At 50.0% G+C, this 25,000-nt stretch overlaps 1 protein-coding gene across 1 annotated transcript in view; it reads right to left on the reverse strand.

The window, feature by feature from the left end:
- Positions 1 to 25,000, reverse strand: part of kcnh2b (potassium voltage-gated channel, subfamily H (eag-related), member 2b) — a gene marked incomplete at both ends in the record, with an annotated part of 310,871 nt that overhangs the window by 247,168 nt on the left and 38,703 nt on the right. The window contains 1 exon segment of the mRNA XM_080544424.1: positions 15,892 to 16,122. Coding sequence (XP_080400550.1) covers positions 15,892 to 16,122 — 231 coding nt within the window.

Raw genomic sequence — 25,000 nt, forward strand, 5'->3', positions numbered from 1 at the left:
ATTCTGCCTATTAGTACAGTAGAGAGCAAACGGACAAATCCACGGACAAATTACATTCCATTTCATATTTATTAATTGTTTTGTGTATTAAGTGATTTCTTAAGTGATTAAGTGATTTAAGTGATTAAGTGATTTAAGTGACTTCTTGCCGATGATCCATGGCTGCCTCTGTGAATGTCGGCACACATCGAAAAATCTATTATTCGTTCATAGCACCCACTGATTATTCGAATATGAAAAAATGCAGTTATGCACATCCCTAGTATCTATTCTTGTCTTTTTTTTTTCTTACTATCCTTCTTTTTCTGTATTTTTTTATGCTATATGTAAAGCACTGGTAGTCTTTGCTGTCTAAATAGGCAGGACATATAAAAACAATAGAGCAAATAAGCAAGAAACTGGCTTTTTACTGGACCAGGGGCCTCATTTATAAAAAAAAGTATGTCATCTTTGACTTGCACGTAAGCACATTTTTCTAAATGGACGTAAGCATTATTTATAAAACGGGCTGCGCTTGTTTAAAATTGTGTACGTACTAAAGTCTATAAATACCAAATATACTTGAAATTGAACACAGGTGAATGAGCTTTGTATTTATGCCTTATTATAGCGGCTGAATTAAGCCAAGTGAGCAGGAGAGGGCAGAGAAGGGTGGTTTCTCGGTAAGTTGCATTTGCAACGTTTGATCATGACAACCTTGATGGAAAAGGGGGATGGCAGTTTTAGAAGGGGGATGATTTTGACCGTTTTTATTTAAAGGGGGATGCCATCCCTGTTGTGAATCCCTCATCGGCTCCGCCCCCTCCTGCCTCGTTGGCGCTCGTTGAGCCTCATCAGGCTCAAGTGGAGACAGCTGGGTCCAGCTATCAACTCAGGAGGAGGCAGCCCTATAAGAAGCCCCAGAAACCTTCCTCCGACGCTTGATTATTTTGACCCATGTGGTTAGTAGTTTGGCTCTCCCTGTTGTCTATTCTCGTTCAAGTAGTTTCACTTCAGAGTTTTGTTTGTTTGTTATTTTGCTAACCTTAGTTGTTTTCTTTGTTGATCCTCGCTCCCCAAAGGAACCTGCCTCCCCCTGCCTAGACCCCCTGCCTGCCTATCGACTACGTCTCCTGCCTATGTCCCTGCCTGCCTAACGACCACCCCTCCTGCCTATGCCCCTGCCTGCCTGCCGCCTACTCCTCCTGCCTAACCCCCTGCCTGCCTGCCGCCTACTCCTCCTGCCTAACCCCCCCCGTCTGCCTGCCTGCCGACTATTCCCCCTCTCTGCTCTGGACTGGTTAGTACACGTACATATTTCAACACTTCACTCATCTACATATCTACACCACACTAGTTTTGCACGCTAGACACTCACACCCAGACACATAGAGTACAGTCCCACTCACACCTCATTTACATTATCCAGTTCTCTGGCATCCACACATTCCCCCCACTTAGGCCCCGTTAGAGTAGGTTTATTCTTTTGTCCATCATTTTAATAAATCCTTTTATTGTTAGTTTGCCTCTTGTGTCCGTCTGTTCTGGGGTTCTGCCACACTTGACTCTTTTGCTAGTGCTACACTAACAGAATAATCAAGCCATCATGAGTCAAGGCAGCACCTCGGGGCAGACGCCCGCAGTTAAGCCCAACCCAGTATCCCATTCAGTTGACGAGCTTGTTTCCGCCCACGCGGCCGAGCTCGCGTCCCTCCAGGCGGAGTTGAGTAAGGCTTTCCCCTCCGTTCAGGGTAACATCGCTGAGCTCCAGAAGTCGTCCACCTCCGCCTCAGCTGCTCTCGCCTCCCTTGCTGTCCAGATGGGCACTCTTGCCTCTGCGGTGGCTTCCATCCAGCTGAGGCTGAACACGCTCCCTGGAGGAGCTGCAGTCCCTGCTCCCCCTGCTGATTCACCGGGGGTTCCAGCCCCCCCAGGGCGAGCTCCCGCCCAACCCGAGCCCAACCTGGTTACCCCTCGACCCTTTGGAGGGAACTTTGATCTGGGCAGAGGGTTCCTGACCCAGTGTGAACTTTTTTTTGCTTTCCAACCGTCCAAGTATGGGTCAGAAGAGGCTAAAGTAGCCTTCGTTATGTCCCTCCTGGTGGACAAGGCTCTAGACTGGGCCATAGCCGTGGTGGGCAGAGACCCACATCTTGCCCAGGACTACGAGGCGTTCCGCCGGGAGTTTTCCTTTTTGTTTGACCACCCCTCTGACGGCGCGGACGCCGCCTCCAGGATGCTGGAACTCCGGCAAGGCTCCAGGACCGTCGCGGACTACACCCTAGAGTTCCGGATCCTCGCCGCCGACAGCGGGTGGGGAGACATAGCGCTCCTTTGCGCCTACCGGCGGGGTCTGAGTGAGGCGGTGAAGGACCTTATCGTCCGGGACCGCCCAGGCTCCCTTCAAGAACTGGTCACCTTGTCCCTACAAATGGATGAGCGCCTGCGGGAGCGCCGCCAGGAGCGCAGCCAACGCGCCGTGGGGCCCCCTCACTCGGTCCCCAGCCGCACGTCCTCTCTCCCCCGTTTTGCGGCCGCCCACTCGGCCCTGCCCCCTCGGGTTCCCATGCTCTCCCCAGCCCCGTCCACCTCTGAGTCAGCGGAGGAGCCCATGCAGGTCGGCCGGTCCCGCCTCTCTCAGGAAGAGAGAGAGCAGAGAATGCGGGGCGGGCTGTGCCTGTATTGCGGAAGACCCGGACACGTCCTCCGAACCTGCCCGGCGCGGCCAAAAGACCCGGCTCGCTAAAGGAGGGGTTTTTGGTGAGCCGTGCCTCGATCCCCCAACCCATCAAGAACCACAACCGGCTGTTCCCAGCCACCCTCTCCTGGGGTGAGGAGTCCATTTCTGCCGGCGCCCTCATTGACTCCGGGGCCGACGAGTGCTTGATGGACATCACCCTCGCTCGGCAGGCCGGCATCCCGCTCGTTCCCCTCGACCATGCCTTGTTCCCCCAAGCCATCGATGGGAGGCCCTTAGGTAGGATCACGCATAGCACTGAATCCCTCACCCTCACCATGTCCGGTAATCACGTCGAGACGGCACGTTTTCTTGTCCTCCACGCCCCCGCTGCACCCCTAGTATTAGGTAGGCCGTGGTTGGAGAGACACGATCCCCACATCTCCTGGACCACTGGACGGATTTTGGGCTGGAGCATCCCCTGTCATGCCAACTGCCTACGCTCCGCCCTCTCTCCGTCCAGCGGTCCCAGGCCCTTAGTCTCTCCCCCGGACCTCACTGGTGTCCCCTCTACGTATCTTGACCTGGCCATGGTGTTTAGTAAGGACCGCGCCCTTTCACTTCCTCCTCACCGGCTGTATGATTGTCCCATCAACCTCCTTCCCGGGGCAGCCCTTCCCAAGGGTCGTCTCTACAACCTCTCGGTCCCGGAGAAGGAGGCAATGCGCAATTATATAGCTGAGTCCCTAGCCTCGGGGGTAATTCGACCATCGTCTTCCCCCCTCGCGGCGGGCTTCTTCTTTGTGGCGAAGAAGGATGGTGGCCTGAGGCCCTGTATAGATTTTCGTAGTTTAAACACCATCACTGTTAAGAATAAATACCCACTCCCCCTTATGAGTTCCACTTTCGAGCCACTCACTCACGCCCGGGTGTTCACTAAACTTGACCTCCGCAACGCCTACCATCTGGTTAGGGTCAAGGAGGGGGACGAGTGGAAGACCGGGTTCAACACCCACCTCGGTCACTTCGAGTACCTGGTCATGCCCTTTGGCCTGTCCAATGCCCCCGGAGTCTTCCAGGAGCTGGTCAATGACGTGCTGAGGGACATGATAAATGTTTTCGTGGTTGTTTACCTGGATGATATCCTGATCTTTTCCCCGACCATGGAGGAACACCACCAACACGTGCGCCTGGTCCTACAACGGCTCCTGGAGAATCGTCTCTTCGTCAAGGCGGAGAAATGCGTCTTCCACTCCTCCTCTGTGACGTACCTAGGTAACGTCGTGGAAGAAGGGCAAATGCGCGCCGACCCGGCTAAGATTAAAGCGGTGGCAGAGTGGCCACGACCCACCGACCGAACACAACTCCGGCGCTTCCTCGGGTTCGCCGGGTTTACCCGGCGGTTCATCAAGGGGTTTAGCCAGGTGGCGGCCCCTCTCACTGCTTGTACCTCCACTGTTCGCCCGTTCTCTTGGACCCCTGAGGCTGAGGCGGCCTTCTCCACCCTGAAGGGCCTCTTTACGACCGCGCCGGTGTTGGCCCACCCGGATCCAGCCAGGCAGTTCATCGTGGAGGTAGACGCTTCAGACACGGGCGTCGGGGCCGTTCTCACCCAGCGGTCGGAGGAGGACCAGAAGGTCCACCCGTGTGCCTACTACTCTCGCCGGTTTGACCCTGCCGAGAGGAACTACGATGTGGGCAACAAGGAGTTGCTGGCCATCCACGCTGCCCTCGGAGAGTGGAGGCACTGGCTGGAGGGGGCTAAGCTGCCGTTCCTTGTGTGGTCTGACCACAAGAACTTGACCTATATGAGGACGGCAAAAAGGCTTAACCCTAGACAGGCACGCTGGGCCCTGTTCTTCAGCCGATTCGACTTCACCCTCACCTACCGCCCGGGGTCAAAGAACGTCAGGGCGGACGCCCTCTCCCGGCTGTTCCCGGGGGAGTCCCCGGATATGCCGGTGACCCAAGACACCATCCTCCCCCCTACCCGGGTGGTAGGTGTCGTCACCTGGGCCATCGAGTCGGTGGTCAGACAGGCCCAGCGTGCCGAGCCGGACCCAGGTACCGGACCCCGGCACAGACTTTTTGTTCCCTCCACTGTCCGGCCGCAAGTGCTAGAGTGGGGGCACTCTAGTCACTTTGCCTGCCACCCTGGCTCCCACCGGACAGCGGAGTTTATCAGCCGACGTTTTTGGTGGCCCACACTCCGGGGGGACGTTAAGGAGTTTGTGGGTGCCTGCACCATCTGCTCCCGGAGTAAGGCCTCCCATCGTCCTCCTTCGGGCCTCCTATGTCCCCTCCCTATCCCCGGTCGTCCTTGGTCCCACATCGCTTTAGACTTCGTTACGGGGCTCCCCTTATCCAAGGGTAAGGACACCATCCTAACCATTGTGGACAGGTTTTCCAAGGCTGTCCACTTTGTCGCCCTTCCCAAGCTCCCCTCCGCGGCCGAGACTGCTGACCTCCTCACGCTCCATGTGGTGAGGCTTCACGGCATTCCCCACAACATTGTGTCCGACCGGGGCCCCCAGTTCATCTCCAAGGTGTGGCAGGCCTTCTGTAAGGGAATTGGGGCCTCGGTCAGCCTCACCTCTGGATACCATCCGCAGTCCAACGGACAGGCCGAGCGGACCAACCAGGCCCTGGAGGCAGCCCTGCGTTGTGTCACCACCAGCAACCCCGCCTCCTGGGCCAAGTACCTACCATGGGTGGAGTATGCCATCAACACCATGGAGAGCTCCGCCACGGGTATGTCCCCTTTTGAATGCTCCTTGGGCTATCAACCTCCTCTCTTTCCCCAACAGGAGCTGGAGGTGGCAGTCCCGTCCACCAGGGTCCACCTCCGCCCGTGTCGGCGCATCTGGAGGACCACCCGGACCGCTCTGCTGCGGGCCACTGAGCGGTCCCGTCGCTGTGCCGACCGGCGGAGGGTGCCAGCCCCGGCCTATCGTCCCGGCCAGAAGGTCTGGTTGTTGGCCCGGGACCTGCCCCTCCAGACCGCCCAGACCTCCTCCCGTAAGCTAAATCCCCGTTATGTTGGGCCCTACACTATTGACCGGATTATTAACCCTGCAGCGGTTCGATTAAACCTTCCCCCTGCTCTCAAGGTCCACCCAGTATTTCACGTGTCCCTCCTCGAGCCTGTTTCCACTAGCCCCCTGTCCCCCCCCGTTCCAGCCCCCCCACCTCCCCGGGTCCTGAAGGATGGCGACCAGGTGTGGACGGTTGACCGCCTACTGGCTGTCCGCCGTAGGGGACGGGGGTTCCAGTATCTGGTGGACTGGGTGGGTTACGGCCCCGAAGACCGGAGCTGGGTGCCCCCATCCTACCTCGCCGACCCCACACTCCTGGAGGATTTCTATCAGGCCCACCCGGACGCTCCAGGACGGTCGTCAGGTGCCTCCCCTAAGGGGGGGGGTACTGTTGTGAATCCCTCATCGGCTCCGCCCCCTCCTGCCTCGTTGGCGCTCGTTGAGCCTCATCAGGCTCAAGTGGAGACAGCTGGGTCCAGCTATCAACTCAGGAGGAGGCAGCCCTATAAGAAGCCCCAGAAACCTTCCTCCGACGCTTGATTATTTTGACCCATGTGGTTAGTAGTTTGGCTCTCCCTGTTGTCTATTCTCGTTCAAGTAGTTTCACTTCAGAGTTTTGTTTGTTTGTTATTTTGCTAACCGTAGTTGTTTTCTTTGTTGATCCTCGCTCCCCGAAGGAACCTGCCTCCCCCTGCCTAGACCCCCTGCCTGCCTATCGACTACGTCTCCTGCCTATGTCCCTGCCTGCCTAACGACCACCCCTCCTGCCTATGCCCCTGCCTGCCTGCCGCCTACTCCTCCTGCCTAACCCCCTGCCTGCCTGCCGCCTACTCCTCCTGCCTAACCCCCCCCGTCTGCCTGCCTGCCGACTATTCCCCCTCTCTGCTCTGGACTGGTTAGTACACGTACATATTTCAACACTTCACTCATCTACATATCTACACCACACTAGTTTTGCACGCTAGACACTCACACCCAGACACATAGAGTACAGTCCCACTCACACCTCATTTACATTATCCAGTTCTCTGGCATCCACACATTCCCCCCACTTAGGCCCCGTTAGAGTAGGTTTATTCTTTTGTCCATCATTTTAATAAATCCTTTTATTGTTAGTTTGCCTCTTGTGTCCGTCTGTTCTGGGGTTCTGCCACACTTGACTCTTTTGCTAGTGCTACACTAACAATCCCCCCTCATCCCCCCTCAACTTGAGTGCTGATGACAACTTACCAGGCAAATGCTTATACTGTAATAATATAATGGTCTTATTCTTATCAGGGGACACTGAAAACATGGCTGCTCACTCCCTTTGCGAACCCCCAGACACCGGAGGAAAATCCAGTATAATTTAGCGCATGGCTGGGCAAGGTCCGTTGTGGAGCGCACTAGGCATGTTGAAGGGGAGATGGCGTTGCCTTGACAGCTCCGGAGGAATATAAAGGAAGACTGAAATACAATCATGAACATCAGTTCCCTTTAAATCTTGAATTAAACTAATTTTCTCGGCTGATAACAACATTGTTAATTTTATTACGAGCCACGTTCACTTCACATTAATTACAGTATAGGCAGTGCGGCTCACATGCCTGTAATAACTCTGCATAACCAGTAGGTAATGTGCGTACGTAAGTCAATACCTGACGTAGAGCTACGATCGTTTCCACGGTCAAATCGACTCACGTTGAAATTGTATAAATCACTACTTTGATGTGGTTTTCTACGTACGACACGGGTAAGATCACATTTGATCAAAGTACTTTCTATAAAGGAGGCTCCAGGAAGTAATTTGTCTGAATGATTAACTCCTACAACGTCCATAGTGCTTTGTACATCACATTCAGCCACGGAGCCACGTCTAAGCTAGTAAACACAAGTAATATATGCACAGCACACTGCTTATGGATGTAAACAAACCAGGCAGTAGCTAATTCCCTAAAGCTCCTTGTAGTTTTCAAAAGCCCATGTGATTACCCCCAATACCACTCAGAACACATTCAGAAGCGGTTTTCACATGCACACACACTCCAAATTTGGTGATGTGACCCTTTAACAAAAAAAAATGCAACAATTGAATGCAACAATTTCCAGACTCTCTGAGTTGGATTACGAGGTGTTTTGGTATTCAGTGGGCAGCTCCGGGAAGTCTGTAGCCGTGTCTGACAGGGGATCAGAGGAGGGAGAGCGTGTGTCTGTAGCCGTGTCTGACAGGGGACCAGAGGAGGGAGAGCGCTCTTTGCTTACCAGGACGCACCAGCAGCCCTGCCAGCTGACCTGCAGCTGCTTGTGTGTACACACAGTCTAAATATACTGATACTGCCCACTGCAGAGGAATGAATACACCACAGCACTGGGCTGCCCTGGACCTGCCACTAACTGTCCACGAGAGAGAGAGGCCAGGATGGAGTGTGTGTGTGTCTGTGTGTGTATGAATGAGTTCCTCTCTTCCGCTCTCTCTCTCTGTCTCTCTCTCTCTCTCTCTCTCTCTCTCTCTCTCTCTCTCTCTCTCTCTCTCTCTCTCTCTCTCTCTCTCACACACACACACACACACACACACTGACACAGACACTGACACTGACACACACACACACACACACACACACACACTGACACAGACACAGACACACACACACACACACACACACACACACACACACAATTAAAGAGTGCCCCCAAATCCTGAATAAGCCCATTCATATCCCTCATTGTTATGCAATCCATCCGGCTTCAGTGTGTTGGTCCAGGGTTTTCAGTGTGTTAGTCCAGGGTCTTCAGTGTGTTAGTCCAGGGTCGAGGGGCATCCGTGCTGGCTGCTTGGTGACTAATTGTCCTTCAAGGGATTGGGGAATCAGCGTCTATCAGTTTCCCCGGCCTTGAAATCAATATGCCATCAAGATAAACAGACTCTAATAATAGGGTTGCAAACACGCCCGTAGTGGGCATTGAAACAGGTCAATACACCAGGGGGCGTGTCCAGAGCCCATATTAAAAAACCAAGACAAACAGAACCTCCTGGGGACTCCCTGCTGTAAAGAACTACAGCCGTCACGAGTTAGCTAGCAAATAGAATGTCCACCAGGGCCCTAAAAACACATGAGCCCCAACGTGCACACACACACACACACACACAGGGAGACACACACACACCCACACACACGCACACATGCACCAACACACACACACACACACACACACACACACACACACACACACACACAGGGAGACACACACACACACACAGAGAGAGACACACACACACACACACACACCCACACACACACACCCACACACACGCACACATGCACCCACACACACACACACACACACACACACACACACACACAGACAAGGCAGATATGTGATCCATTCATTAGGTACAGGATATCCATGGCGACCAGCTGTTCTGTAGTGTGGGGGTTTTCAGAGGGCTTTGTGACAGGGCCAGAGGCAGTGTGTTGATTTGCATAAAAGTACAAAATGAAAGGTGGACTGAGTGGAACAGTGAATACATCATGACTATAGCTGCACTAAAGAGTGTTCAACGTGGTTAAAAAGAACTGACTGCGGTCATTCGGTATTATTCTGATGTTGTTTGAACATTAACATCTAAGAGCGATATGTTGGTAGCAGTCTATATATGGGAAGCCATGCTATATTATTGAATTAACTACTAAGAAATCCAATATTTCCGTTTGAGAGAGGGTTGAGAGAGGGTTGAGAGAGGGTTGAGAGAGGGTTGAGATGATTTGAATATGTAAAGCCAGAGAGGGGGGAGTATTTGCATGCAGGTGGGGAGCTGAGAGGTGTGAGGGTCTGGGCTGAGCAAGACACAATCTCTGCCTGTACCAGTCAAACACACACACACACACACACACACACACACACACCCTGTCACACCCTGTCACACCCTGTCACACCTGGGACACGACTCTAATCTCCACTGGTCGAGAGTTACATAATTCCATTCCCACTCCCTCTCTGGTTCAGCATACTCACAAGCGATGTGTGTACGTGCATATGTATTGTACAGCCACATGTGTGTGTGTGTGTGTGTGTGGATGTATTTACATAGAGATGTGAGTTTGTAGGGAGAGTTGTGAGGTGAGCCATGTTTGTTGAGTTGGTTGGTGGAGAGCCTATGAGGCTGGTGCAGAGAGGAGAGAGAGCCTATGAGGCTGGTGCAGAGAGGAGAGAGAGCCTATGAGGCTGGTGCAGAGAGGAGAGAGAGCCTATGAGGCTGGTGCAGAGAGGAGAGAGAGCCTATGAGGCTGGTGCAGAGAGGAGAGAGAGCCTATGAGGCTGGTGCAGAGTGGAGAGAGAGCCTATGAGGCTGGTGCAGAGAGGAGAGAGAGCCTATGAGGCTGGTGCAGAGAGGAGAGAGAGCCTATGAGGCTGGTGCAGAGAGGAGAGAGAGCCTATGAGGCTGGTGCAGAGAGGAGAGAGAGCCTATGAGGCTGGTGCAGAGAGGAGAGAGAGCCTATGAGGCTGGTGCAGAGAGGAGAGAGAGCCTATGAGGCTGGTGCAGAGAGGAGAGAGAGCCTATGAGGCTGGTGCAGAGAGGAGAGAGAGCCTATGAGGCTGGTGCAGAGAGGAGAGAGAGCCTATGAGGCTGGTGCAGAGAGGAGAGAGAGCCTATGAGGCTGGTGCAGAGAGGAGAGAGAGCCAGTACAGTACATTGAGTAGCTAATGAGGCAGAGACAGAGCAGTGCTATCACACTATGCCTTGTCATGATTGATTGTTCTGGTGTCAACAAAAGTCGGAAAAATCATAGAGCATAAGAAACCACCTGGGTTGGTGCCACGAGACTGCGACATCATCTTTTTGCAGAGCCATGCTGGTTTTGTCTAGGTGCTTTGTTTTGTATAATTTTATTATTTGAGCCAATTCAAAACTTTAATAACGGCATGCGACAAGGGACAATTATGCTTGATAATTGAAAAGTTAGTGTGAATTAAAATACATTAAGTGCATATTAAGGGGATGACGACACATCCAAAATGAAATACATACACTGATGAGCCAAAACATTGTGACCACTGACAGGTGAAGTGAATAACATTGATTATCTTGTTACAATGGCACCTGTCAAGGGGTGGGATATAGAGTATTAGGCAGCAAGTGAACAGTCAGTTCTTGAAGTTGATGTGTTGGATGCAAGAGAAATGGGCAGGAGTAAAGACCTGAGTGACTTTTACAAGGCCCAATACAACAGACTCCTTCCCTGAAAAAAAACATTACTGTTGTTGTGTGGGTGATTCCTAATGTTTCTCATTGTTTGTGGGTCCGTATGCCTTTAGTGGGAGTTTCATGTCAGCCATTGAGGTCATCTCCATAAAGCAGCCGGCACTTCTGGACCAGCCGTAAGTGATATCCTTAGCTACAGCTGCTAGGCAATCACACAGAAGAGGCCCTGGTGAGCCATTTGAAACCCACCATAGCCTCTCATCATAATCCTCCATGGAAAACAATGGGACTGTTTTTCAATTCACCAACTGAATTGCATTTCTAATTCACCTCTTGTATTGAGTGAATTGAAATATGAATTGACCATAACACCTGGTGCCGTTCAACTCCCAGCCACACCTGACATCCTAGCTGTCTCCTCTGATGTCATTGTAAATAAGAGAGGCAGGGTCCACACCTGCTCCAGCTAGAATGTCAAAAGCAATTACCTTGAGTAAAAGCCTGAATGCTGAACAATGTTATAAAGGAGTGCAGAATGGGTGTTTCTACATCAATTCAGAGATACTGATGTGGCACCATGAGAGAACAAGAGGGAAGCCTTCCTTGAGAGAAGGGTGGATAGAGTAAAGCTGCTCCTGATAAAGATAGGTGCTTGGTTGTGTCTGTAACATCACTGGGAGTTAATATGCTCTACACCAGATCATAGTGACCTGGTTCAGAGAGAATCACACACTGTTAAAGGGAACCTTAAGGAGACATGAAGCAGATTTGCACTGAAGTGACAAACCCACACTGTACTGCACTGTCCCTGTAACTGCTACTGCTACTGCTACTGTCCCTGCTACTGCTACTGCTACTGCTACTGTCCCTGCTACTGCTACTGCTACTGCTACTGTCCCTGCTACTGCTACTGCTACTGCTACTGCTACTGTCCCTGTTACTGCTACTGCTACTGTCCCTGCTACTGCTACTGTCCCTGCTACTGCTACTGCTACTGCTACTGTCCCTGCTACTGTTACTGCTACTGCTACTGCTACTACTACTACTACTACTACTACTACTACTACTACTACTACTACTACTACTACTACTACTACTACTACTACTACTACTACTACTACTACTACTACTACTACTACTACTACTACTGTCTGCTACTGTCCCTGCTATTGCTACTGCTACTGCTACTGTCCCTGCTACTACTACTACTAATATTGCTGCTGCCCCTGCTATTGCTACTGCTTATACTACTGCTGCTGCTACTGCTACTAATATTGCTACTGCTACTGCTAATACCACTGTTATGGTATTCAGCTCTGCCTTCAACACCATCCTTCCAGACAGGCTAGTGACCAAACTACTAGACCTGGGACTATCACACTCTATATGTGCATGGATCAAGGACTTCCTGTCCGACCGCCCCCAGAGGGTGCGGGTGGGCTCCCACACCTCCACAGCCCTCAGACTCAGCACTGGGTCCCCCCAGGGCTGCGTGCTAAGCCCCATCCTCTACAACCTCTACACCTACGACTTCACCCTCGTCCACCCCAGCAACTCCATCGTAAAGTTTGCAGACGACACCACCGTGGTGGGCTGCATCTCGGGGGGGGACGAGGCGGCGTACAGGGATGAGGTAGAGCAGCTGAGCAAGCTGTGCAAGGTTAACAACCTGCTGCTGAACCAGTCAAAGACCCAGGAAATCATCGTGGACTTCAGGAGGAAAACATCTGAGGTCCAGCCCCTGCTCATCGACGGAGAGAGCGTGGAGAGAGTCTCAACCCTCCGATTCCTGGGGGTGCACATACAGGATGACCTGTCCTGGAAGAACAACACAGCAGCCATCATCAAGAAGGCACAACAGCGGCTCTTCTTCCTGAGAGTCCTCAGGAAGGACCACAACAAGCAGGAGATACTGGTGGCCTTCTACCGCTGCGCAGTGGAGAGCATCCTCACCTACTGCATCTGCAACTGGTTCTCCAGCTGCACAGCCGCAGAGAGAAATGCGCTACAGAGAGTCGTGAGAACAGCCCAGAAGATCACCGGCGCCCTCCTCCCCTCTCTGGAAGAGCTGTACAACACACGCTGCCTCAGGAAGGCCTCCAAGATCTCCAGAGACCCATCCCAGCCTGGGTACGAACACTTTGCCCGGCTGCCCTCGAAAAGGCGGTACAGGACCATGGCCGCAAGGGCAAACAGACTGAAGCTCAGCTTCTACCCCAGGGCCATCCAGGCCCTGAACACAGCAAAGACCTAGGTTCTGGGCCCTGGACAGTCTGGACGGATTGATGGCAGCTGCTGGATTGAAAAATCAGGTGTAGTGCTGAGGCACAAATGTGTACATTTCAAGCCTGCAAACTGCGACACTTTAAATGAATGTGCAATAACACTATGTGCAATATGACAACCCTAGTCGTTTTATCTGTACAGTATAGTATAGTGGATAGTGTACATAGCCTTTATCTATGTAAACCAGCTCCTTTCCCTTCTTGTTTTTTTAGTTTCTTTTTCTTTCCTAGCACCAGGGGAGCCACCCCTCCTAAATTTCGTTGTTTGGTACCTGTACTATAGCAATGACAATAAAGACCATTCATTCATTCATTCATTCATTCATATGGCTGTTTTGATTTAAAAACCCAATAATGCGATGGGTCCACCAGACCCGCAAACATTGGCTGAGTAACAAAAATATGAACAGCACACAAGGGTTAAACTGAGGAAACATAGAACTGTGGAAACATAGGGCTGTGAGAACATAGGGCTGTGGGAAGTCGGAATATAGACACGCTCCCACTGCTACTGCTACTGCTACTGCTACTGCTACTGCTACTGCTACTGCTACTGCTACTGCTACTGCTACTGCTACTGCTACTGCTACTGCTACTACTACTACTGTCCCTGCTACTGCTACTGCTACTGCTACTGTCCCTGCTACTGCTACTGTCCCTGCTACTGCTACTGCGTGACAGGCCATGGAGTTTACCTGAGGAGAATGATTGATTAAGTGCTCGTCCGATCGGTGTCGGACAATTGAGCGTGCGAGAGTAGCAGATCCATCATGGTGAAGGCTCACGCCCGAAATGCTGCCTTAGATAAATGGAGGGGAGTTATCACTGCGCGCCCCCCGCGCCCCTCCCCCCCTCCCCCCTCCCCCCCTCCCCCCTCCCCCCCTCCCCCCTCCCCCCCTCCCCCCACACCTTTCTCCCTGTCGCCTTGTTCTCTCTAACATTAAATACATGGTGATCCTTTCTTCCCCCTTTCGTTCGAGCAGGGAGGAGAAAAGAAGGAAGGAGGAGAGAAAGAGGGAGGGAATGAAGAGGCGTTGTATTTCCTCTTCCTGCATTATGTATGCGGTGTCAGGAGGTGTTCGATCCCAGGGCTCCCATCAGCTGGGGTAGCCTAACCCCTGAGAGAGGTCACCTGACTGAGCATAGCCAACCTGATCTATCAAGAGGTCAGGGAGTATCGATCCCACACACACACACACACACACACACACGCACACACACACACACACACACACACACACACACACACGCACACACACACACACACACACACACACACACACACACACACACACAAATGCACACACACTTATTCTAAACCACTACTTCTATGGGAGAAAGGTAAAGGGAATCTAAAGGCTCCCTGCTATGCTTCCCCCTATCACCCTGGGCCCCTATGCGTAACCCTGACGACGCAGAGTGCACCTCTTGGTCGTCTCCTTGACAACAGGCCAAACACACCTCCGGCTGTGAATAAAAGAGCCCCACTTGACAAAAGTCCAGAGAGGATATGTGGATACTCTCTGTCCCCAACGCCAGAGCCAGCTGGGCCAGTCAGATCACTGCCGGGGATAGGAGCTGTTAACACACACACTCAACTCCTATCACTAAAAACACCTCGTACTATAGCTGTGAATGAGTCATCATAATACAGCCTACAGTATAGCTAACTCTTAGTGTCAGCGTTGTAACATCCACTGAATATACTGCAGCCCACACACCCAAAACGCATAAAGCAGTGGAGGGCAGTGGAGGGTGGACAGACACAGACACGGTTGTATTACGAGGTAGTTTCTCTGTCCGTTTGCAAAGGGCCAGGGGGGAGTGGTGTTTACAGGCCAGACAGATAAGTCCGTATAAACAGTGGAAACTGTGATTGGTGGAGGAGAGGCGGACCGGTGGAGCACTCAACAGAATGTGAAACTATCAGTTGAGAGGAAACATCTGGCGCCAGGCAGCTCTCTGCTGCTGTAGCCCTTCAACACCACTCTACACTGTGAGATGAGAGAGAAGAGAGGAGCAGAGAAACACACCTCCCCCTTCTGTGTTATGGAGTGGGAGGGGGGCACATTTCTCAAGATCCCTTTTTCGAGTCTGTTTGGAGACATAGTTCTCTCTCTTTTGTCTTTTTTTGGTTTTGTTTAATTGTTGTGGTTGTTCGTGCTCATCTTAGTTCAGTTTTGGAGACTGCGTTTCTCCCATTTTGTTTTGGAGTACAGTTTGTTTTGTTCCTGTTCGCTGCTGCAAAAAACCTGAAGTAAAAGATTCCTCTTGTTTTTTTGGCATCGCATCTGTTCGTCTGTCTCCATCTTTCCGCGCCGCACCTGGGTCCACTCACTCCCTCAGGAAGCCTCAGCGAAAGCAGAACACTTCCTCCTTGTCTTGTCTCTACTCTCACTTCTCTCACACACTCCCTCTCACTCTCTCTCTTGCTCTCTCTCTGTCTTTCTCTCTCTCACACTTTCCTCTCTCTCTGCTATCGTTGCTCTCCCTCCATCTGTCTCACTTTCTCTTGTACCCCTCCTTTCAGATAGCTGCTCTTTCTACAGGTGGAAAATGTACAACATATCCTTGGAAGTGACCCAGGGTGTCCAGGTCTATTACAGTGATAGCGTTCTATTACCTACTACAGTAGGACTGCATGCGCGCACACACACACCCACACCCACACACACACACGCACACACACACAGACATACACACACATGCACGCACAATGTGCGGTCCACCTACCGTCTTTGCTGTAGAGGTTGATCTCCACCTTCCTCTCCTCTGACCCCAGCAGTGCTTGGGCCATCTGGGCGATGGCCAGCCTCTTGGTGTGTGGCCCGTACAGGAAGTTACATGTGCACGGCTTCTGCATGATCTCCGCCCGTGTAAAGCCGCACATGTGACAGAAGCCATCATTGCAAAAGATGATGGCGCAGTTCTCCACACGAGCGTTGGCGATGATGAACTTGCGACCTGGAAGAGAGAGGAAAAGGAGGTGAGGATCTAGGAAAAATAAAGAACTGTGTGTGTGTGTGTGTGTGTGTGTGTGTGTGCGCGTGTGTGTGTGTGTGTGTGTGTGTGTGTGTGTGTGTGTGTGCATGTGTGCGTGTGTATGCGTGTGTACAACAACCCCAATGAAAACACACTTGTCTTGTTTAACCACAAAGGATTATTTCCAAGAGAGTTATAATCACTTAACTCTGTTATAATCACTTAACTCTGTTATAATCACTTAAGTCTGTTAGTGCCCAGCCCTTCCAGAACCACTCAGTGCAGAGGAGAGAGGAGTCATTTAGAGCCCTGGCCTCAGCACAATGTCCAAGGATCTTAACAGTAACAAAGCAGCTGTCAATCCCCACCACCACCGCTACACACCTGAGGTCTAACCCTACGTACTGTACAGTATGTAGTACCGTTTAAAAAAAACATGAGCCACTCCGGGAGTCTGGCCAGTCCATAGAAGGGCAGTTCCATGTAAAAGTTGGGTATCAAATGAAATCAGAAATACATTTCTTATCATAAGAATAGGAATAAGCAAAGGCGTTGACTTCTGGTCAAACATGGAGAAGTGAAGGGCCCACAGTATCATATGATAGTAACACCCCATTATTTTTTGTATAATCATTCTGTTACCAAACCTGATTCTGCACAATTCTTAAATAATTGTTGTAATTGTTCAAAGTAGTCCTTGTGCATAGATTTGTATGGTTTGTTAAACTTTGCTCTCTTGTTTTTTGGACACACGTTTAAAAGTGAAACAGCATCATTGCCCAGAAATTGAATGAGCTGGTCTCAGTGAGTGAATGTGGAGCAGGTGAGGCAAGTTTATTTGTATAGCACATTTCATATAACAGGGCCAATTCAAAGTGCTTTACATATAGCATAAAAAAAGACAGGAAAAAATAAAATAAAAATAAAAGACAAGAATAGATAGATATAGAAAATAAATAGATAAACATTAACAATATGATAAGACAATGAATAAAAAGATAAAAGTGTTATTACTACAACTGTATTCAAGCGCTGCCCTTCCCGATATGGCGTGTGAGATTGCAGGTAGTGATTTGAGGTATGAGGTGTGTGTTGCGTTCACTAGGGTGACTGTAAGGGGTTAATTTCCAAACCCGGATATCCACAATGTGGGAGGGGCTTCGGGGATAAAATGGCGGACATTGCCTTGTGTTTATCATAGTAGTCAAGAGGGACACGCTACCGGTAAGACAAAACGAATGTATTTACTGCTCTGCAGGGTTATGTTGTTCTGTAATATTAAGAGAATGTTTCTAAATGACAAAACGAATGTATTTACTGTTCTGTTGGGTTATGTTGTTCTGTAATATTAAGAGAATGTTTCTAAATGACAAAACGAATGTATTTACTGCTCTGTTGGGTTATGTTGTTCTGTAATATTAAGAGAATGTTTCTAAATGACTTGATATTCTGATACATTGCATGACTTATCTACATTTATATTTCGTTTTACATTTAGGTTTATAACCTGCTACTGCAAATGCTACTGCTACTGACTGTGGTGAACATTTTATACTACAATAAACCACAAATCACCAAATTGAGTTATTCCAACGTTTGATCTCTTGGCACCCCGTTCGGTGGGGATACAGAACCGAACAGTTATAAACCGAGGCCCACTGCACTGGATTAGTGCAGCAAAGAGCAGTCACGGACTAACGAACCGCGGCTCTCAGTCTCACCAAGGAGGCACAGCCAACCCAGGCCCGGCCAACCTAATACTGGAACCACTGGGCAAAGCTTAAGCCCCATCAAACAAACAATCAACTCAAACGGCCGATAATTTCGACCAGGAGCTTACACGAGTCAACCACCAGAATTCCTGTTGAACTAGGATAAGGACCAACACCAACAAAGTGGAACAAAGTCCCAATTAAAGGACCCCATTGGTAGTAACGGTCGGTTCTCCAGTCAACAGAAAAGGAACTGAGATGGAGGACTTGAAAAAACTCAAGAGTGTGCGATCAAGAGCACAAATGCTATTCACTAAAAGGGGAAAAGCTCTCACTAAAAGTGGACTCTTGGAACCTAACGAAATTCTAATTGAATGGAAGTGCTTCAGGGCAGACTTCTCTAAAGTAATCGAGGCGGGGCTCGAGTATGCCCAAGCTCTGAGGGAATCGACCGAGGCGACGATCAAATCGTCTGCAGTTGAAGTCGATAAGCAGACAGCTGAGTGCGAGGAAAGATACCTCGAAGTGAAACAAACCACCCAAGATGCCTTTTGGGATGGCTACGCCAATAACATGTTTCATGCCCAGGCCGAAATCACTGAGTCTGCAATTACTCAGGCTGAGGAAGACGAGACCGACCCTCAGCAACCAATCAAGAACCGTAGGGTGAGAAATAAAAAACTGGACAGTGAGGTCACTGACCTCGGAGACATGTTGGTGGAATGGAAAGGGTTGATTCCTGGCTCTAGGGTGGTGGATCTGGAAATGTGTTACGAGAAAGTAAGGAAGAGGGTCCTGGCATTGTCTGACAAGCTGGAAGAGGAGCTATTAGATGGTGCCGCAAAGGGCAGCAAGGCTGACCCAACGGAGGCTCCAAGAAAACCAGCTCCCCACTCTCTCCCTGACGAGCCTGTCGACTCCAAGCCAGAACCCAACGTCAGGAAAGCCTTTGACTCCAAGCCTTACATCAGCCTTGAAAGGGCACGGCTACCCACTTTCTCCGGTGACATGAGAGACTACTACCGGTGGAAAACCGAATGGGAGGACTTGCAGCAATTAGGTAACCCACAGGGAGCAGAAAGTGTGAGAAAGTTCCATCTACTAAGCAGCCTAAATGAAAGGGTCAAAAGGGATCTCGTACTATCCAGTTGCGGTTCCGCTGACGATGTGTTCAGGCTGCTGGACAACAAGTATGGGAACAAGGCGAAGATAGTCTGGCTGATCACCAACGAGGTCCAGGCACTTCCTTCTATCAAAGGGAACAATCCCAGAAGAACTATTGAACTGATTCAGGCTGTGGAGAGAGCGCTGTGTAACCTTCAGATACTTGGAGAAGAAGACGCCGTAAAGAACCGTGTGGTCTGCCGGTCTCTGGAGAGCAAGCTTCCAAGTTCACTTAAAAAAGAGTGGATCGTGCACAAAACCAACCCTGTAAACATGTTCTCTCCACTAAACCACTTTGACTGCCTCCTGGAATTCCTGAAGAGGCAGGAGGAAATTCTGGAGGAATTGGACCAGTTGGAGCCAAGCCCCATGGAGAAAGATGTCGTGGAGAAAAGCTCATCAGACACAAGAGGTGACCATTTCAAGGATTACCTGAGGAAGGCTTCCACAAGGTCTACAACGGGCCAGGAGGACGATCATCCAAGCTGCACTGTGTGTGGAGACGACGCTCACGCCGACAGACTATTTGCATGCAGGGCCTTCAAGGGTCAAGATCTTGCAGACAAAAGAGCCCATCTGAAGAAGATTGGGTCATGCTTCAAGTGCTTGCAGGCTCACGCTAAGGATGGCAACGGGTTTACTCCAAGATACCTTTGCACAAAAGTAGACTGTCGGAGAGGAGGGATTTCAGACCATAATTATCTTCTCTGTCCCAAGCCACCTACCCCGAAGAAGGATTACAGCAGTGAGGTGGACAGCAGTACAAAGGTTGGAGGGAAGGAGCTTGGCCTAACCGACAAGCAGGAGGAATTCCTGGCAGAGCTTACTCCAGAACAAAGAGACAAATACAAGAAAGTATTTTCGAACAAAGTCTCGTCGACTGTATGCACCAATGCTGGAGATGGAGTTGGACAGAAAGAACACCCTGTATTGATGATGCTGCTGAATGCGACAACAAATTCTGGCTGCCTCATCGGCACTCTGATCGACCTCGCCTCCGACACGAACTACATTACCAACGAAGCAGCCGGTCGTCTTGGTCTATGCGGCGAGGATATCAAGCTGATTATTCATGGTATCGGGGGTATGAGGAAGACGATTGTGACAAAAAGGTACCCTCTGCGACTGAGGATGAAAACCCCCAAAGGAAAGGTGGCAGAGCATAAAATCCTCTGCTACGGACTGGAGAGCATCGCAGAGGTGAACCAGCCGGTCTCGCCCAGGCAATTGCAGAAATTCTTCCCTGACGTTGCCACTGACGAACTGGTCCGTCCTGAGAAGATAGACCTCCTTATCAGTCACCGTGAAGGTCGTCTTGTTCCCCAGCCAACCAAGATTGTGGGAGACCTCGTCCTCTGGGACGGCCCACTGGGCAAAACCGTTGGTGGAACCCATCCCAACCTCATTGAGGTAGTCGACCTGGCTGTCCACCGCTCTGACACTCACCTCGCAAGGAGCATGAGATCAGCATCAATGGCATACAAAGAGACTGTCCTGGCTCAAGCGGAGGAGAAAAATATACTTACCCAGCTTGAGGCCCAACTCAAAAATGCTCTTTCCAAGCAGCTTGAAGCAGCCGAGACCTCAGGGAAGACTTCAGAGGCCCTGGAACAGCTGACACAAGAGAAATGCCGTCTGCAGCAGGAGAAGAGCAAGGCCCTGCTGGAGGAGTTCCGCAGTGCCAAACAGGAGATGCAAAGTCAGTTGGAGTCCCTGAATCAGCAGAATTCCAGGTACCAGGAAGAGCTCAGCAAGTCCAAGGAGCAGCTCAGCTCAGAAAACCTGAAGATCAGTAGCCTGTGCCAGGAGATTGAGGAGCTGAAGGAAGTTGCTTCTGTGAACTCCCAGTCTCTGGTGTCCCTGCAGAAGGAGAACAGCAGGTTGAGCCAGGAGTTTGACAGCAGCCGTAAGGAGTTCAGTGGGCAGCAGAAGTTGGGAACTGATCACACCAAACTTAATAAGCAGTTGCAAGAGGCAGGCAAACAGAGAAGACCCTGGGGCATTGGACTGGTGCGCCTTGTGGAGCCTCAACAATTCAGTTCCTTGTCAAAGCTTTGTGGAACCATAGCCCGGACCCGACGAGCCGCAGAGACCTGGCTGAGAAGGAGACGCCAGGCTCCGGACCCACTAAAGTGGGAGGCAAACGGCTCCATACTGTCCGCTGAGGAAAGAGCAGGAGCCTTTCAAGACCTGGCCCTCGCAGCCCAAGATGGCTTTAAGTTCCATGACTCGACCCTGGACCGCTTGGTGGTCCACAAGGATGAGAACACGGGACTCCTTCTCTGTGGAGGCAGAATCCAGTCCTGGATTGAAGACGGGACAGCCGTTCCTCTAATCCCATTCCATTCATGGCTAGCCACCCTACTAACGAGAGAAGCCCATGAAAGGAACCATGAAGGCATTGCCACCACACTGCTGCGCACAAGGAAGAAGGCGGGGGTAGTGCAAGGCCAAAGAACGGTAAAGAAAGCTGTGAACGAGTGCGTCACCTGCCGTAAACAGAAAGGGAGAATGTGCCAGCAGATGATGAGCGACCTGCCACCAGAGCACTCACAGCGTGCTGGCCCATTTGAATACACCACGCTTGACCTCTTTGGCCCTTTCGGAATCAAGGATGCCGTTAAAAAAAGAACAGTGTGGGCATGGGACTTTCACCCGGCCGACGCACCTCATCGCAATGGGGCTGCTGAAGCCGCAGTAACGCTCATGAAGAGAGCACTCTCAAGCCTTGGAGGGACGATAGGCTCGCTCACCTGGAGTAAACTCCAAACCCTCTTCTACCAAGCGGCTAACCTAACTAACGAAAGACCGATTGACGCCAGGGCAAAAGAACAAGAAGACTGTCGAAAATGTGAACCCTAACAGTCTGCTCCTTGGAGGAACCGGACTGGAAGGTGATACTTGTGGGATCGACTTGTGGTCCTCATCCCCGTGGAAGACTAGTGGCCTTCCTAGGCCTGACACTGGCCTCGTCGACTGACATCGCCCAATCCCCCTGGTTCTGTAGACATTGCCTCAGGACGTCACCGCCCCAAACCCCTTTAGGCTGGTTGGTGAACGCCATGCGCTGCCACCATGTCTAACACACTTGCACATACACGAAGTAAGAAGTTGAATCCACACTCATGAACCAAACCATGACAGAACACTACACCTCTGTCAGGGGAGGTGCCTGAACAGTGACATTGGCATTCTTCGTGATTGGCAAGTACAGCTGGACTATTGAAAAGAAAAAAAAAAGAAAAAAAAAGGTGTTATGATATGATGTTATGGTCTGTGACCTCCATGAACCAGTTCATTCGGTAAAGTGGGAGGTGTTGCGTTCACTAGGGTGACTGTAAAGGGCTCTGCACACAGCGTGCGATTTCTGTTGCACGTCAACGTTCCATTTTGAAGTTTGAATGGAAGTCTATGAGAACATCGCATTTACCCACACACGGCCCCGATTTTAATCGCACGGCGAACATTCGATTCCATTCATTTGACAGTGCGACAAAACTCGCACGCCGTGTGCTTTGTCCCATTCAAAATGAATGGAATCGAATGTTCGCCGTGCGATTAAAATCGGGGCCGTGTGTGGGTAAATGCGATGTTCTCATAGACTTCCATTCAAACTTCAAAATGGAACGTTGACGCGCAACAGAAATCGCACGCTGTGTGCAGAGCCCTTAAGGGGTTAATTTCCAAACCCGGATATCCACAATGTGGGAGGGGCTTCGGGGATAAAATGGCGGACATTGCCTTGTGTTTATCATAGTAGTCAAGAGGGACACGCTACCGGTAAGACAAAACGAATGTATTTACTGCTCTGCAGGGTTATGTTGTTCTGTAATATTAAGAGAATGTTTCTAAATGACAAAACGAATGTATTTACTGCTCTGTTGGGTTATGTTGTTCTGTAATATTAAGAGAATGTTTCTAAATGACAAAACGAATGTATTTACTGCTCTGTTGGGTTATGTTGTTCTGTAATATTAAGAGAATGTTTCTAAATGACTTGATATTCTGATACATTGCATGACTTATCTACATTTATATTTCGTTTTACATTTAGGTTTATAACCTGCTACTGCAAATGCTACTGCTACTGACTGTGGTGAACATTTTATACTACAATAAACCACAAATCACCAAATTGAGTTATTCCAACGTTTGATCTCTTGGCACCCCGTTCGGTGGGGATACAGAACCGAACAGTGTGTATGTGTAACAGGTGGGTCTCTATGAGGTCTGGATCAGGTTGGCAAGCTGAGTGATGGTTCCCACTAACAGAGACAAGGGCCTGAAGAGCCTCCACTACCACCCTTGGCTTCACTATAGGCACTAGAATAGATGTAAATACAAATCTAAACTGTAGTTAGGACAGTTCACAGCAGACGGCTCTGTCACTGGCTTCCTCTTATCTACAGAACCATACTTTGCAAAACACCTTTCTACCTCTCATCCCTTCTGCACCTCTTTCACCGCCCCGTCATCGTTCTAAGATCCAGTGATCTTGTCCGACTCACCATCCCCAAATTCCGTACCGTTGTCGGTCGCAGCGCTTTCCGGTTCGCTGCAGCACACGACTGGAACACCTTACAGAACACCCTCAAACTCACCGCCCTCACCTCACTCACTGCTTTCAAACAAATCCTGCATCGATCCATAGTCGATCAATGCACCTGCTGATCACCGTCTCTCACCCATCCCATAACCCATCACTGCCTCATTTCAAGTACCCCTGCTCCACTCCCCCCGCTACCCCTCACCTCCGCTCTTCCTCACCCCTACCTCCTCCTTGCTTTTTGGTCAGGCTGCATTTGTAAATAAGAATTTGTTCTTACATGTTTGCCTGGTTAAATAAAGGTTACCGTAAATAAAAAAAACAAAAGATGGATGAGGGGGGATACACTGCAGACGGAGAGAGGGGTAAGGAGAATGGGAGACCAAGGAGAGCTCTTTAAAACAATGGGCCACCATACAGTAGCTTTGCCAGCCAAGACACCAGTCACTGCTGTGTCTGATCTGATTTGATGTGTCATGTACACTACACAATGATGGTCTGAGCCTGGGGCTGTTTTTCATGGTTTAGGCCCTTAGTTCCAGTGAAGGGAAATGTTAATGCTACAGCATATGATGAGATTCTAGATAGTTGTATGTTTCTAGAGAGTTGTATGTTTCTAGAGAGTTGTATGTTTCTAGAGTTGGAACAGAGTTGTAATCTTCCCCTATGAAATGGGACAACCCTTCAAGACCCTGATACTTCATCAGTAGTATCTTAGAAAAGCATGGACACAATTCGATCATAACGATTCGTTTCACGCTATTAATCGTTGAAACAAGTAAAAAAGAACAATGCTTCATTACCAGGCCAGTTCATAATAATAATAATACATTAGACTTATATAGCACTCTTATAGACACTCAAAGACGCTTTACAAACGGAAAATAATGAGTAGTAAAATAAAAAGAAACAACAAAATAAATAAAAGAAAGTATAGGGGTCTAATTCATTTTTAGATCACTAAATCTAAATCTAAGTGTCTTTGTAGGACAATCTACTGTACTCTGTATACTGCAAGTATATCTAGATTTCGGGCAGAGAAGCGGCGAACAAGCAATGCCAGCGTCCTCTCTCGACCGCCATTTTTTGAAAAGTGAAAAGTCTTACGAGTATGATCAATGTAATGTTAGCTAGCTACCTCTAAACATGGATTTGTCTGGGCATAAATTAATTAATTTGAGGTGGTAAACACAGTCTGTGGACTGGACAGCCATAAAGGGTATTCATGACAGAATAGCAGTGTTCTGTAGGCTACCAACCCATGCTCCTACCCTGCCAGTCTGCACTGATATTAGAGGAGTGGTAACAAGTGCAACAACTTCGCTGCTGGACTCGAGTACAATTTTGGGTGTCATATGCCATCAAAGGGGGGAAATGCGACATGGAAATATGTCAAAATGTGGGACTGTCATGCACAAATCAGCCTTAAAACAATGTT

This window comes from Nansenia antarctica, assembly GCF_963989245.1.
Source record: "Nansenia antarctica genome assembly, chromosome: 13".
In the NCBI taxonomy this organism is placed as follows: domain Eukaryota; kingdom Metazoa; phylum Chordata; class Actinopteri; order Argentiniformes; family Microstomatidae; genus Nansenia; species Nansenia antarctica.